This window comes from Mesoplodon mirus (genome assembly GCF_964341445.2).
Source record: "Mesoplodon mirus genome assembly, chromosome: 10".
Taxonomy (NCBI): Eukaryota; Metazoa; Chordata; class Mammalia; order Artiodactyla; family Ziphiidae; genus Mesoplodon; species Mesoplodon mirus.
The window spans coordinates 18,213,490-18,230,862 of NC_138986.1; the positions used below are offsets into that span (position 1 = coordinate 18,213,490).

Below are 17,373 nucleotides of genomic sequence, written 5' to 3' on the forward strand. Positions count from 1 at the left end.
GCTGCAGGAATAACCACTGCAAAGCCCTCAAGTCGAGAATGAGCTTGGAATATCTGAGGAACTAAAAGGTCAGCATGGTTGCAATACAGTGAGTAAAGCAATACGTGGTAATGGATAACATGACCCCCAAATCTTGCAAACATATCCTGTTACACCGTTAGGATCTCAAGAACCTGTCTCCTCTATTTCATCTTCACAATTTCTTTAGTTCGCACCTTAATAACCTGCAGTTTATATAATTACAATCGCATTTAGTTGTTCATTGCCTGAGATGCGCTTCCCCCTCATTTTTTTGGCTCCTCCTTTAAAACTCAGTCCAAACATTCATTATCTTCTACAAAAACCCTTTCCTGACTCATCCTCCCCCCCTGAGTTGGGTACCCTTCCTGTGTTCCTAAGCACCCTCTTCTCAACATTTCCACACTGAATTGTCAGTGTTTATCTACTTTCCATTTGTATTGTGAGCTCCTTCAGGACACAGTATGGTATTTTACCTCTGCACTCAGACCAGTTAGCAGACTGGGACCATTCATGCATCACACTTTGAGTAGTGGAGCACGGGAAGTGGAGCTTCCTAGAGATCGGTACTACTTGACTTAGCCTTAATTTACTGTCATTAAGGATCTCACTACAAGGCCCCACACCCCTCACACTCTATGGACTTCAATCAGAAAGCACAGAACTCTTTGGCTGGGCCTGGCTGGGTAGACAGACTGATCCCAAGAACAAGTTTACTGCTTAGTTATGAGAAGTTTTCATCACAGTACTATTTGAGTGAACAGAGAAACACCTGGGTACCATAAGAATAAATCACTACGATAATGAAGTGAGTATTTTACTAGTAGGATGATGATGATACTCCAGTATCTTTCTAGTTCGGATCTGTACCTTTGCCAATTTTAAGAGGACCCTCTGGAACTAGGGGAGCCACCCCCAGACCATGTTTCACTAGTGACTAACCCTAAGACCCTTTTGCTAATTCAGATAAAAAGGTATGAGTTTGGGGTAAAAACAAAGAAACATAACATATTTAAACAAGTTCCTGTTCATTTACTGACCAATTTAACAATGATAATACAGCTTTGGTAAAGTGGATTTGTATATTACAGTATTTGCATAAAATATAAGATTTTAATATAATTTTATGTTAAATGCTTTATTATTTTTGTTATGTTAAATTGTTAAGAGTAATTGGACTTAATACATATCCTTTAAGGTATCAAACATATGGAATCCCAAAATATTTCCTTTTGGATAACTCGTCTAAATACCCATATAACACACAACAGTGATGCTCAGAGTGTGGTCTGTGACTGCTAGGGGTTCCCAGGACCTTTTCCAAAATATCACTAAGGGTAAAACAAAACCATTTTCATTGTGATATTAAGACATCACTCACCTTTTCACTATGTTGATATTTGCACTGATGGCACAAAAGTAACAGTAGGTGAATAAAACTCCTGGCATCTCAGCATGAATCAAAGCAGTGGCACCAAACAGCACTAGTTATTTGTCTTTTTTATTGCCACACATTAAAGAGGTGTTTTTTTCTCACTTTAAAATGTCCTTGATGAAGCAGTAAAATGACTAATTAAAAATTTTTCATCTTGACCCTTGGGCTTAAGTTTATTAAAAGGGGTTCTATTAGTAGCATGTAAAGAAATGCCTTTTTAATACTGTGCTGAGAAAATGGGAGGTATACATAAAGCATTGCTTCTGTATACTGAATTGGACAGTTATTTCTAGAAAAGCACTTGTACTACTGTTTGAGTTATGAACTGAATTGCTATTATTTTTGCTTAAAGGATGACTGACAAACTATCATTAGTTAGGTTTGGGTAACTGATAGTCGTTTTCTCAAAAATGAATCAAATGAGTCTGTTATTTTAAGAAAAACAGTTGAGATTATTTGGTTACAATGATAAAATCTAGGCTTTCAGGTAAAAATATCAAGAGTCTGGAAAACTTTTATCTGTCATGCTGAGCTTCACAGCTTCCCAATACTTAAAAGACTTTCCTGATGAGATCAGTGGTAATATTAACAATTAAAAAATATATTACATAATAAACTGTGTCAACACTAGAAGATATGAATGATTCACTGAATCAGTATTTTCCAAAATAAAACAATTCCACTCATTCTTTTTGGAATTTTAAAGTTATTTTAAAATATATTTTTATGTTAACATGCAAAGGGTTTTTATTATTTTCAAGTGAAGTAATACATATTTTTAAAATTCTAACCTTTATTTCTAATATGGTAAATATCAATAGATAAAACCCACATAAATAAAAGTTCTTTGGGATTTTCCATAATTAAAAGTGTAAAGCGTCCTTAGATTAGTTTGTGGACTGTTTGCATACACCTAAAAATTAAGCCCACACAAAAGAAAATATGCTATGACAGGTTTTCATTTTAATAAAGGTTATAACAATTAATTGGTTATTGTAATTATTAAGAGATTATATAATTATATAAACGGGTATAATTAATAAAGGTATTATAATTAATAAAGGTATTAAGTGGGCTTGAGTTTGTTAAAGAGGATTCTATTTGTACAACGCAAAGAAATAAAGTAGCATTCTTTTCCAAGTTATCAACTTTTGACCATTAGTATAGTGATATTTATCAAAGTCCTATGATTTCTCTTCATACTAGATAAATTTTAATGTCTTCCTTAATTATTTAAGAATTTTAAAGAGTTATTTAGCATCAGTCCTCTAACATGTGAAATCCTCACTTAAATGACTGGCTTACAATCCACAGATTTGGAGATAAGGGCAGAAGAAGAATTCATGAATCTAAACTTTTTAAGGCAGTCTTTGCCATATGGAATTAATTTGTGATTAAGTGGACTGTAATGATTAATTATGAAAGGGAAAAAAGATCTCAGAACACCTTCCCTACCTTGGATGCAGAAATTTGCTTAAGTGCTCCTATGAACTGAATATTTCATGAACCTTAATAACTTTAGAAGAATTACAGTACTCTCTTGTAGCCCAAGCTGATGATAACAAAAGCTAGTATGATGAAGTTGCCATGTCTATGGCAACATAACTTTTCTCTACCTGTGCTTTGCAGGACAGAGCATCAAGTGTAGTGTGAAGTTAAACTAGAAAGCAAAACAAACAGTAAGCATCAACATGGTAAATTAATGAGATAAAGATACAGAGTTTAGAAGACTTATCCTAACCATACAAATTCCACAAAACTTATGCTTTGGTATTTCAATCTGTTACAGTTCTTATATACAGATTGGTTAGGATGAATAAGATTTATAAGGATATAGCAGCAATTCATATTAGTGTATTACTCTGGTTCTTACTAGAATCAATACACATAGGAGAATTTAACTATGTAACAATTAGGCTTTCTTTTTTCTCAAAAAGAAATCTAAACTTTTTAATGTAATCTTCGCCATATGGAATTAATTTTTGATTAAATGGACCATATACAGGGTTCACAGTGTTACAAGTATGATTTCAAAGCCTGTTTATAAAAGAACATTTAAGAGTCATTTATTGCAGAAAAAGCCCTATATGGATTTGATTCTCGTCCTCTAGAAAAATATAATCTAAATTATATAAGCTGATATCAATATATATTATAAACAACTAAGTAAAAGTACTAGAATAATCAGTGAACTATCACTAAGATATTTAGTCTATGTACAGATCTCAAGTGTAAGCATTTTAGGGATGGGACAAAATGTAGATTAGGATGTATAATGATGGAAAATATACCCTTACATTAGCTTGAACAATCCATAAAGCTTTAAGGATGCACCAGAGAACCAAGTCAGAGATGGAGGAGGCATGGTTCTAAAAGAAGAAACTGAAGGAAAGCTCAGAATGAGCTTCAGTAGTAGGTAAAGTAGAATGAATCAACTACAGGCAGTAAAAGAAGGGGATATCTGAATAGCCATAACAAATAAGCAACAATTTTGAAAACAATTAGGTTTGAAATAAAGCTGTACATTTTAATAAATAATACATATTCAAAACTATAGAAAAGCATATGAATAATTTCTGGTGCCCGTCAAAACATAAAAGCTTAGCTGGACAATTACTTACAAAAAATTAAATTAGAAAGTTTCTATGAATCATTGCTGCTTTGCCTGCAGATACAAACAACTTTAACTTCAACCCCAATTATGACAGCAGGCTGCCATTCCATTAACAGCAGTCATTTAGGAGTTCAAATTATGGTTAGAGAATTTAAGATAAATCTAAAGCATAAATGCTGATTTTTAAGGTAGTGAATTAATAAAACAAAAAAAGTCATCCCACATTGATGAGATGGATGAAACTCTTATATTTTATACTCAGCTCTTTAAAGTATACTTTCAAAAAGCAATGTGGCAATTTGTCAAGATTTATAAAAATATTTTATCTTCAAATTTTCACCACTGGAAATTTACTGTAATCGTAAAATAGTAAAAATCTTCTGTTGAATTCTCTGTAACATCAAGAGAAATACGCTCACTACTGTATTAATTATATTATAAACCTGATTATAATATTAAAACTAAATGTTCAGAAAAAGGGAGGTATGACTGACTGAACTACACAGCCTTGAAACTAATTTAAAAAATTGATAAAAACTATAATACTTTAGACATACTAAGTAGAAAAAAAAATACCAAACTGAATATGCTCTAAGAATATAATTAAGTGAAAATGTATATGTATTTGAAAAAAGACTTAGGGAAAATAACAAATGAAAAAAATATTTTAGAATAGTGGAATTACAACAGTATTTGCAACTAATCCAACTTTTTAAAAAGTGCATTTTTCATATGAAATACCATGAAAATAGTTTGCCAATTTTTAATGTCACTTCCGTATTGGTCATTACACTTTGTATTAAAGTACTGTTAAAATGTAGCTTATGCTGAAAATTTTTTTGCTTCCTAGGCCACTCAAGAAAAACTATACAAATGAAGCCACGATATTATTATGATTCATCCATTTGACAAGCGTTTTACTGAGCGCTTAATATGTGCTGGTCACTGCAGCAGGGGCCAAGAATTCTTGTTTTCCATCATTTAATTTCCCCGGCTTCACTGCATCCTTTAGCCAGCACACTCCCCTCTACCACACTTTTTATTCTTGTCATCTACTTCAATGTTCCATTTCAGGACCTAAAACCTAATCTTAATCCTAAGATTATTGGTTCTGTGGCCAAAAAATTTCTCCAAAAGAATGGATCATATAATCATATGACAATGCTTTCAATATTTAAGAAAGTTATCTTCTCTCTCTGTACCTTTTGGGTTCAACATGAGAAATCCACTCTAAAACTTTCTTCTAAAATTATTTCATTTTCAGTCATGTACCACAAGGTTCACTGCAGCTCTATTTACAATAGCCAGGACCTGGAAGCAACCTAAGTGTCCATCGACAGATGAATGGATAAAGAAGATGTGGCACATATATACAATGGAATATTAGTTGGCCATAAAAAGAAACGAAATTGAATCATTTGTGGTGAGGTGGATGGACCGAGGTCTGTCATACAGAGTGAAGTAAGTCAGAAAGAGAAAAACAAATACTGTATGCTAACACATATATATGGAATCTAAAAATAAAAGAAAAATGGTTCTGACAAAACTAGGGGCAGGACAGGAATAAAGATGCAGACATAGAGAATGGACTTGAGGACACGGGGAAGGGGAAGGGTAAGCTAGGACGAAGTGAGAGAGTGGCATGAACATATATACACTACCAAATGTAAAATAGATGGCTAGTGGGAAGCAGTTGCATCGCACAGGGAGATCAGCTCCATGCTTTGTGACCACCTAGAGGGGTGGGATAGGGAGGGTGGGAGGGAGATGCAAGAGGGAAGAGATATGGGGATATATGTATATGTATAGCTGATTCACTTTGTTATAAAGCAGAAACTAACACACCATTGTAAAGCAATTATACTCCAATAAAGATGTTAAAAAATAATAATAATGTAAAAAAAAATTAAAAATTATTTCATTTTCAGTGTCTCCTATTCCAAAGGCTCTTTCTTTTCTGCCATTAATCATATGGCGGTCTCCCCTAATTTAAAGTAAAAATTAAAACCTGCATCTTACTCTTCTTGATGACATATAACTGCTACTTATATATACTGGTGAATTCACTAAATACATGTTCTAAATGAGTATTTTCTATTGTGAATCCACCCATTTCTTTTTCTTTCTTAAATTTAATGTCCCTATATCCTGGCTCATGTTTGAAATGATGCTAATAAAGTACCCGTACAAATTAATCCTTCCTACAATATATATCTCCCAATTTTTCTTCTGTTATCATTCTAATCCATCTTTCTACAGAAGTATACAATGCTTACTTACTCTCTCCTACAAACACTTCAAGAACCTGATATCCTGGGTTTCCTTTTTTTCTCCCCCTGTTCAGAGTCTATTAGTCTTCCTTTCTACATCTTTATTTTAGTGTCTTTCAGGATAAAATACCAGTGCTGGGAGCCTTGGTGCTAAAGGGTTCTGAGCTGTCAGGGAACCATTCTATATGTGCTTCTTTGTCTTACACTCAGGAAACATCACCTCCATTCTAGTAACCACTACTGGTTAAATATATTTCAATGGCTTGATACACGTTTACTTTCAAATAAAATTAACAAGTAAAACTTGCTAATGATACAAAAATGGATTTGTATATCAGTAGACTTAATTAAATATGTGATATCAATTATATTTTAGCAGTAATGAATTATCTATATATACATTAATATGTATAAAATGGATAACTAATAAGAACCTGCTGTATAAAAAAATAAAAATAAAACTCAAAAAAAAACCCACCTAACATATAGAGAAGCTTAAAAATAGAGGAATCTTAGTACTTTAAATTGATAGAAGCCACGGACAAAAAACCCAAACTTGAGCATATACTTATATACCTACTAAATGAAGTATTCTGATGTCAGAAGACAGAGCTATCAACCTAGTAGTCTCACTTTTCTAGCTACACAGGATTATACAATAATAGTGTTTGTTAAGGCACTGCACATCAAATGTTATCTTTAAATCAAGAAAGTGAACAATAATTTATCCCAGTTAGGTACAAGGTTTGAAGAGTAAGATTGGGAGAAAATGTTCAACTTTTGAGAGAATGAATATAATACAGATAAATCTGGGGTGGGTATTAAGAATGGCTCTGAAGATAGTGATACAATGAGAATTAGCCAATTTGAGGTTGAAACGTGCTGACCAACATGGTAAAAGTAACATGAAAACAGGGAAGGTTATCTGATGATGCATGTGAAATTTTAAGAGTCCACGGACTCAAAGAGGTCTTTTCTCATTAGGTACAATTAAATGTAAATCTGCTTGTGGATTTCTCCTAAACAGTGAGTATAACACCAAGTGCCATGACCACAAAGGGATATCATAAAATCAAATGCGGGAATCACCAAATTAGAATTAAATATGCAGCCTGGAAGCAATCTGTGAAACTCTCTAGTCCTGAGTAGCTAGGGTTACTTGCATTAAGTTATCCAGCCTGTTAGAGGCACAGACAGATCTCTCATCTCACATTAGTGTGATTACTTGTATTGAGTAGGATTTAATATTAAATTTAAAAAGATGACCTGATAAACTAGCAAATATAAAAGAGAATACAATTCTTGGTGAACTGAGTGAGTTGTGAATCATTAGGATAATCCATCCTAACCCAGGCTGTTTGTGATACTGCCTAGTACACTGATTAAGAGCTCCAGCTCTGGAGTCAACCTGGGCTCAAATTCCAGCTCTGTTACTTCATGAGGCAAGTTAGTAAGCTCTCCATGACTCATTATCTATAATCCTAAAAGGAGACAATAAAAGTACCCAAGTCATAGTGCTGTTATGAGAATTATGAAAGATAATGCATTCCAACTGCATAGCAGAATACCTGGCAAATAATGGATGTTCACTTGATCTACTAATTCTTTTCTTGGTACTTGAAAGCCAAGCCATCTAACTAAGGGTCTTGAGTTCAAGATATAAGATGCTATTTTTGTCTCAACTAAGAATATAAGAATTGTTAAGACAAAAGGAAACAACTTGTGATTCTGAATGTGGTTTCTCTTCTTGCTGCTATGGCTTATCAAGAATTGAGATGGATGAGCAGATGGAACATCTGCTGAACAATACTTTGGTGGCAAGAGTTCAGAGAAAAGCAGAGGCTCCATGAATGAGAAAATACAAACATACTTATTGATGTAAAGACTATTACGAAACCTGTGATCCCAAAACTTTGTTCTCGTTGAGCAACATATCTGTAAATGAACTGAAGGTGAGTTTCTTCATCTGCAGTTTCAGCACGTAGTTTAGCAGAGCAGTTGTTGCTGGGAGATCTGCAGGTATGAGTGTAATCTTGGGGATTGGTGGTTAATGTGAACACAGAGCAGGCAGTAGTAGAGTACGTACAGGGAAGAGCACAGACTTGATTAAATCTGGGCTCTTCTGCTTATGAGCTGTATGACTTTGGGCAAGTTACTCAACCTTTCTTCTTCAGTTTCCTCATCTGTGAGATAATACCTGCCTCATGCGGTTGTTGCTAAGATTAAATAAATATGCGTAAAGCACTTTGGCAGCACACACATAGCAGGTGCAGCACAAGTGTTAACAGATATAGTTATTTAAGAACAATCTACAGTCGAGAAGGATACAAATCAGAGAAAGTGAGCCCGTGTTCTGGAGAAATAACTTTGTGCACAGGGGAGTTTTGGGGCTTCTGAGAGTTCGGATTCTCTCATCAGAAACACGACACTGGTAGCAGTGGGGGAAACTCAAGGGTAGCAAGTTTGTGAGGATTATTGAAACAGATCTTTAGATATTTTCATGAATATCATGAATGTACCCCGAGTTTTTTACTGTAATCTGGTTTTTTATATTACATAGGTAATCAATCTACCTACAGCTTTTAGCCCACATATAAAATTAAAGAAATCACCATATCTACTCAACTACTTGAAAACAAATTCTGGCACCAGGGGTGGGAGTGGGGTAGAGTAAGTGGAAAACAAACACAAAAGCCCAACTTTTCCTTAAAGATTAACGTAATTGGCTTCCCTGGTGGCACAGTGGTTGGGAGTCCGCCTGCCGATGCAGGGGACGCGGGTTCATGCCCCGGTCCGGAAGGATCCTGCATGCCGTGGAGCAGCTGGGCCCGTGAGCCATGGCCACTGAGCCTGTGCATCCAGAGCCTGTGCTCCTCAACGGGAGAGGCCACAGCAGTGAGAGGCCCGCGTACCGCAAAAAAAAAAAAAAAAAAAAAAAGATTAACTTAACTACACCATGCATATATACGTGTGTGCCTATCAAGGGTATCAAACTATGGCCCACTGCCTGTTCTTGTATGGCCTGCAAACTAAGAATGGATTTTACATTTTTAAATAGTTTAAAAAATCACCCAAAATAATGATACCTGAAAATTATATGAAATTCAAATTTCCAAGTCCATAAATAAAGTTTTATTGTAACACAGCTGCATTCATTCATTTAAGAGTTGTCTACAGCTGCTTTGGGGCTATAGTAGCAGAGCCGAATAACTGCAAGAGACCCATATGGCTTGTAAAGCCTAAAATATTTACTCTCTGGTCCTGTACACAAAAGGCTTGTCATAGCATGTGTTATGAAGAAAGGGAGTAAATTAACCTCTTAGCTGTGCTTCTCCAAATGTAACTAAACTGCCACATTTAGCCGTGATCATATTCACTTTTAGGTTCCCTAACAGAGAGGCTTCCCCTCAACCTGGTGCTTTATATAAATCGTTGAATCTTCATAACAACTCTGAGGTAGATACTACTCTCACTCCCACCTTACAGAGAAGGAACAAGCACAGAAAGCTTAGTTGATTTGCCGAAGGTAGCACCTGAGTGGACAGGCGATTCAGACCCAGGTGGTGCGGCTCAAGAGCTCACGCTCTAATCACTTTGCTCAAGCATCACTGGCTGCAGGACTTCACACCTGAGTCACGTTAGATTTTACAAAAAACAGCTTCAACAGAGTTGACTTACCATTTAATTTTTGACTCTTTATTAAGAACTGGCCATGTAAAGAATAGCTGCGTATCTTTAATAAAAGTGCTATTAAAATGTAATATTAACTAAATTGTCATTGTTCCCTATGTAAGGGAAAAATCTTGTCTTCCCTGGTATAATATATACTTTATTAGAAAATAAAAGTTACACAACATCTTGATTCCATTTTTTGTCAGTTTACCTTTAACATTAACAGTAACAGCTAGTTTATCATTAACAGAAAACAGCTAAGTCTTCATGGCTGTGCTTTTCTATACACAGGCCTATCTTCTTCTTCCTTACATTCAATAACACTGTGCTAGGACAATTAGAAGTGAGACAGGTACGTCTCATGCTTTCATCAGTCTGAATATTTAACGGGAAAGGCATGCATTAAACAAATAATTTCATTATTAATGACAAGTATAAGTTTTAGAAAGGAAAAATACAGCATTCTTTGAGAGTATATTACTAGGGACACAATCTAGTCCACATGGCCAAGACATATCCTTAAAAGTAGTGACATCTATGCTGAACTATAACGGATGAGAGGGAATCCTTCGGCTTTGAATTATTTCTAGGTAAAGAGAAGAAAATGTGGAAGATTCTGAGCAGGGAAGGATGGCCCTTCTAATAAAATCTGGTAATTTGCCAACATGAACTGATAGAACACATTCTGCTGGCACCTGCCCGAGACACTTGCTAGGAACAGGCAATGCTTGCTTAATGGAGGGTGATTTTGCTCTCAATGGGAGGGGTGTTCCAGTAGCTCCCAATGTTGGCTATGTGCTAGAATTCTGGGGAGATATCTCAAGGAAATGAGTCATGGAGTGAGAAAAAAAAAGAGCTCATTTAATTTACTGAAAATCTTATCACAGGTGAAAAAAGCAATTAGAAAGTTGGAGAAGACTGTTACCAGAAGGTTATCTTATTGATCTATTTAACAGTACCTACAAATGCATACAAAAGAGCCAGACTTTTTTCATTTCTGATCCTATGAAAGGAAAAATATCACTGCCATCCTGAAGAAACCAGGAACTTATAAATATTACCACTAAATAGGAGTGAAAATGGGAATAGGTAGAACACAGAGAGGAAAAAAAATATTCCCTGTACTTTTGCCTTTGTTGCCAACCAATAGTTGTTAAAATGATTAGATAATTCAGAAGACAGTTAGCACTGTTAGTTTAAATGTTTAGACAATTCATCTTATGTTGTATTATAAACATAGGGTTTTTTCTTCTGGTTCCCCACCCCATCCCGTTTTGCTGTTATGCTTTCCTATTCACATACATTTGCCATAGAACAACTACAGCAAATAAAAGGCAATTGGTAGTTGGAGGTTTCCCAATAAAAATAAGGGCAACCGTTTATAAAAAGTTCATTATGTACCAGGCACTGTGTGAAATGTTTTGAATACATGATTATCTCACTTAATTCATTACAACAACCTTTTGACCTATTATCACATCTATGTCATAAATGAGGAAACTAAAGCACAAAGAAGTCAAATAACTCTGTGCCAAAGGTCACACAGTGAGGGATGCCATGGTCAATTAAACAGATGCTATTCCTCTTGGAGTTCAGTCAACATTTTGTCTGAACACAGTATATCTTCTGGGTCCCAGAGGAAGGCTAAAGAGGATCAATGAAAAATAACAGCAATCTTAAGATTCTTCAGCCTACTATCTTTTTTTTGAATGAGAAAAAGGCTGAGTTGAATTAGATTGAGAAAAGAACGGATTGAAAAGGGAAGTAAGCCAGTTATAATAACCAGTGGTTATAAGATGGTATATAAAAAAATGTGCGAGTGGTTCTAAACTTTAGTGTGCATCAGAATCTCCTGCAGGTCTAGTAAAAACAGATTGCTGGGCTTCACCCACAGACCTAGTTTCTGATTCAGTGGGTCTGGGGTGAGTTCTGAGAACTTGCACAAGTTCTCATCTAAGGCTGCTGGCCCAGGGACCATAATTTGAGAACCACTGCACTATATATACTACATAAATTCACTCTCTTACAACATAGCTCTAGTAAATAAAACCATACACCTTTCCTAGGAAACTAGAACATAAATAAAGAGGCTCCTTTAGAGGTTAAAGAGATGTGGAATTTTCAAAGAAATCTTAAAAAATTTTTTCCTTTATTATATTTTTAAATATAACATTTGGTATATACAAAAAACATATGTAAGAACCATATAAATCTTATACCTAATTCACAGTGTAAATCAGTCTCTTCAAATACTACTGATGATCTTCTTTGGATATTAAGCTGTATTTATTATTGGAATTGCCAAATATTCTTAAAATAAGATTTAATTTTTGAAGAATACTTATAACTTTTGTAATGAACATATATTGTATAAATAGGTTAAATTTTAAATCTTTTTTCGTCATTGCTTATTCCACCATTTTCACTAGTGAATAAACACTACTGCTACTGAAGACTAAGCTAATAGAACATATAAAGTTGGACAAGAAAAATAATTCAAACTTTCCAAGATATATTGTGAAATTACTAAAGACAGAGAGAACACAATGAAATATTTTATCTTAAAATTATCCATTTTAGTTATCTTGTTAAATAAAGGAAGCATAAAATTTATGACTGGGTTAGACCATTCTAAAGTAGGCTTTCAAAAATAAATTATAAGAGAGCCGTCAGTGCTACTTCAGTAACTATATACAATGAATACTGTCAGTGAAGTGAAATCTTACCCAGGTCTAGTCGTTTTGAATTCCACCTTGAGGATAGGCTTGCATGGTTCTGGCTTCTTCCCATCCTTTAACTGTTTTCCTAAAATATATTTTCCTGCATTAAATTCTAAAATTCTAAGTTACTCTAAATTCTTATACATTGACAGTTTATAAAATGAAATATCATGAAATCCACCATGAAACATTTTAAAGTGGTCTTGAAAGAAGTATTTAATACAAAATAAGATACTTTAAATGATCAATTTACTGTTTGAAATTCAGTGCTAAAAAGTAAATAAAATAACTTGTCAACAACATTTATGTGATAAAATTCTAGTAAGAGAAATTCAGTCTTTCCACTGTTCTTAATTGAAGATAAGGAAAATAGGGTCTCAATTTGCTCAATGAATTCAAGTTTTAAAATAGCTTATTTGAGAAAAATACATCTAAATCATATTTCCATCCAAAGTGACAGGCTGCAAAATTAAACCCCTATGCTAATAAATTCAATGGCATGAAATTACATTTACATTTACTCTCTTACTCATTTACATTTATTCTCTTAAAGTAAAATCCATCCATTGCAATGTCCAGAAGATTGCTAAAATAAACCAACCTCTATAAAGTGTCAGAAACTCATACTGTCAAATAATTTTGATTATTTTTTAAAAGGTTGATTTCTGTTATATATTTTTACATGTTCATTGTATTAACAACTCAGAAAAATTAAAGAAAATAAAACATATTATCCCCATTTCTTAAGGGTTAATCAGTCTCACCATTATTATACTATTTGTGAAGATCCCAAACACACACCGCTACCCCAACACTTCTTATCCTCTTTCCCAGCTTTTTCCCCCAGAGTAACTAGCTCATTCTAATGAAGTTTGTATTTTCTTTTGTTTGTTGTTTGCCTCACCAACAAGCATGTAAATTCCATGAAAGCAAAGGTTTCTAAGTGTGTGTTTTCTGGTGATACATCCATGGTGACAAACATTGTTTGGCACAGAGTGGACACTCAATAACTATTTAATCAGTGAATAAATTAATAATTTTTCTTTAGGATTAATTTCTAGAAAAGAGATACTTAGGTAGAACTGTATTCCAGAAAGGAAGAAGAAAGTGTAGGAGGGTATTTTGCCACACGCTTCCTGAACAGTGCTCTTTTTTTTTTTCTGATTTGGTAAGTGGAAAGGGTATCTCATTTTAATTTGTATTGATTTAATCCCTAATGGAAAATTCTTAGGCTTCATGATCATCTGTATTTCTTCTTTTAAAAATAACTTATATCTTTTACCCGTGCTTGTATGTTATCTTCTTTATATTTAAAAATAAACTTAATATTCAAAGGTCATTAACATTTTATCCATATGTTGCAAATACTCTCCCTAGTGTCACTTGTGATTGATTAAATAAGTCTATCAGTCTTAATCATGTTTCTATTTAAGAAAACTTAAAATCCTAAAATGGCAATTCTTCCAAAATTAACTTACAAATTTAATGTAATTAGAATTCCAACAGCTTTTCTTAAATTTGGACAAAATGACCTTAAAGTTCACATGGTGGACTCAATGCCTATAAACAGCTAACAAAACTAAAAAAGGAGACTGACTTCCAGAATGACAAAGTGTGACCTCCTTGAACTTGCTCACTTACTATAAACTCTGAAAATTAACTGAAGCCACAAAATGAGCGTTAACATTATCTACTCAATGGAAATGACCAAACCTTGGTAAGACAAGGGGGACTGGGATGCTTTGACAAGGGCTATTCCTATTCCCTTTGTTCCCCAGCTCAGTGGCCCAGTACCATGAAAAGGCAATAGCATCATCAGCCAACAGAGAGGACTGAAGTATATTTGCAGCCCCATTAAAACCAGATTCCCTAGAGGGCAATCAGTACTTTGTCCCAATCTGCAGCTCCCTGAAAAACTCTACTCCCAAGGCATTGGGGCAACTTCATTTGACAGAACAGACATCAGCTCAGAGAGACAAAAAGCCCTACCTTCAGGGCATCACAGAAATAATAGCAATCTGCTGGCAATATCACAGCTGCCTAAGGCTATGGTTTTAGTTGAGGCAAAGAAGATGCTGGGCAGGAATTTTTTAAAAATCCTGAAGAACTGGACATACTCTAGGGATCTAAAAGGCTGTATACATGTGCAAGGCAGTGTGCATGCCCAGGAAAGACCTAGGAAAGGAAAAGGCCCCAGTCATTCATCTCTGGCCAACTCTAAGACTCTGGGCCAACAGGAAGTTAAAAAAAAAGAAAGTAAAATGAGCTACAATACCACTGCTGGCAGGAACAATGGAAGAGAGGTACTTATACATGGCTGGTAAAAATGCAAAGGATACAGTCTTTTTGAAAAGCAGTTTGAGAACATTTATGAAAAACAGAAATATGTAAAACTAGTAAATTTCAAGGAGTAGTAATTCTACTCATAAGCATTTATTCCACAGAAACAAAAGGACCAATTCCTATCGAATACATACAGAAAGGTAAAGGCAGCACAATCTGTAGTGATCAGAAACTGAAAATAAAGTTAATGCCCATCAATTTGGCATGGCTGAATAAAGTGTGAAAAATTGGGAGACAAACAACTGGCTGATACACTACCATTGGAATGAAGGAATTAGGGCTATGCCAGATGACATGGAGAGATTTTCCTCAAGTACAGTGGATTAAGAAAAGTGAGATGCAGAAAAGACTAATATAGTTCTATTTTTGTAAAACAATGACCAAAAAATCTCATATGTTTGTATATGTGTGTGTAAATACATATGATTTTAGAAATGCATATATTTTGGAAGAACACCTGTAAGATTTTTGACATAGCCTACCTGGTGGGGCAAGAAAGAGGGCTGCGCTGCTAATGTCGGGGAACGTTTAGGGAGAAGAGGCTGGTACGCTATGATCCAGTATCATCATATGTGTACGTGTATGAAAAAAAACTATCATTCTTTTTTGTCACTGCCTCTTTGGTTTCATGGTTAGGAAGTTCTTCCCCACACAAATATCATTACAATTTTTTTTTTGCTTTTTCTTGTAATTGCTTTATATTTGCATTTACTACATTTATTTTCTGAAGTATATTTTGATATAGGGAAGGTGTTTTTTCTTTAATAATTCTTTAATAATTTTGGCACTATTTGTGTAGTTCTACTGAGCTATAATTGCCAGACAATAAAGTGCAAGTATTTAAAATGTACAATGTGACGAGTTGTGATACAGGTATGCACCTGCCAGCCTTATTACTGAACCATCAAAGCTTTCCCCACTGATATGAAATGACACTTTTATGACATTAAATTTTTATAAATACACACCATTCAACTGGTATTAGAACATCTAATCCTGCCTTAAGATCCTAGGGAAACATCTCTTCACCACTTTATGCAGAAAATGATGATGCAATGGAATCTTGAACCTCTGGCATCGTAACTTACAAGAACCAACAAGTGACTAGTGATAGAGTTAAGTAGAACACCAGATCAAGAGACAGGAAAGGACTGCCAGGGGAGAAGACTGGCAGAGAGAATTGGGGGTAATCAGAAAGGCATGGAAAAAAGGAGGCTTAAATCTGAAAGCTAGTCCCTCATGCCGTACAAGGAACAAAGTAAGAATTTCAACCTCTATTTCAACCTGTTCAGAGATATATGACCTTTCAGTCAGGAATTTAAATGTTTGCTCTGAAGAAGACCAGATACATAAAACCTGGCCAGGTACAAAATTCTTAACGTTTGTCTTGCTCAATAGTCTTTTGGTATTGCTCTACTGTGTCCAGCATTTAAACTTAAAAGTTTAAAGCCGGTCTGATTTTTACTTCTTTATAAATAAACTTTTTGTCCACCCCATGCAAGGAGGCTAAGAGAGTCGTTTCATTATCTCTATAAATTAAAAATGTTACAGTTTTTATACTGATTTTTCATTAATCTTGCTTGGAAATTAGTGAGTCCTTTTGATTTGCATACTCTGATCTTTTTCAACTCAGGTTTTTAAAATTATGCCACTGATTACTGCTTATTTTCCTGAAAGGTTTATTCATCTGTACTCCTAGACTAACCATTTTCTAAATCAAATCAAGTAATAAGGCACTAGCTAAGATTTTATAAAGCACATATAACTAAACGACATTTAGAGCATCACTGGATTTCACCATTAAGTGTCATTTTACTTCTTAACTGCTATGCCACCTCAGTAGAAAAATTTGTGCTTACTCTTTCAACTACCTGTGAACTACTTTGATAAATCATTGAAAAGATCTGGTTAAATATAAAACGACTTAATAAATCACATAAACCTCCATGTAACATGTGATTTCTTCTTGTCTCTTACTATGCCCTGCTTCCCATCCCCCAAAATTACTCAGCCACAATCAACAAAGTCCTATTGATTCTAATTCCAGAATTTTATTATGTATGTCCATTTCTTCTCATTAGCAGTCACAATTGACATCTTCATTATTTACTGTTGACAACAGCTTCCTAACTGACCTCCCTCTTCTGCTCCCAGCTCATCTGATGCAATACCATCAAAGCAGTATTTCCAAATATAAATTTTATGTTTCTCACTATAAAATCATTTCCTAGGTCTCCATCATGAAGTCCAAACTCTTTAGCACACTACAATGTATATTTTTGCCTCTGTATGCAGTTCTGT

The 17,373-nt window shown here is 34.6% G+C and overlaps 1 protein-coding gene across 3 annotated transcripts in view; it reads right to left on the reverse strand.

Moving 5' to 3' along the window:
- Window positions 1–17,373, reverse strand: part of STXBP5 (syntaxin binding protein 5) — a 164,216-nt gene that overhangs the window by 78,245 nt on the left and 68,598 nt on the right. For all 3 annotated transcript variants that reach the window (XM_082633244.1, XM_082633243.1, XM_082633242.1), the window contains exon 9: window positions 12,736–12,814. In XM_082633244.1, coding sequence (XP_082489370.1) covers window positions 12,736–12,814 — 79 coding nt within the window. The remainder of the gene's footprint in view (window positions 1–12,735; window positions 12,815–17,373) is intronic.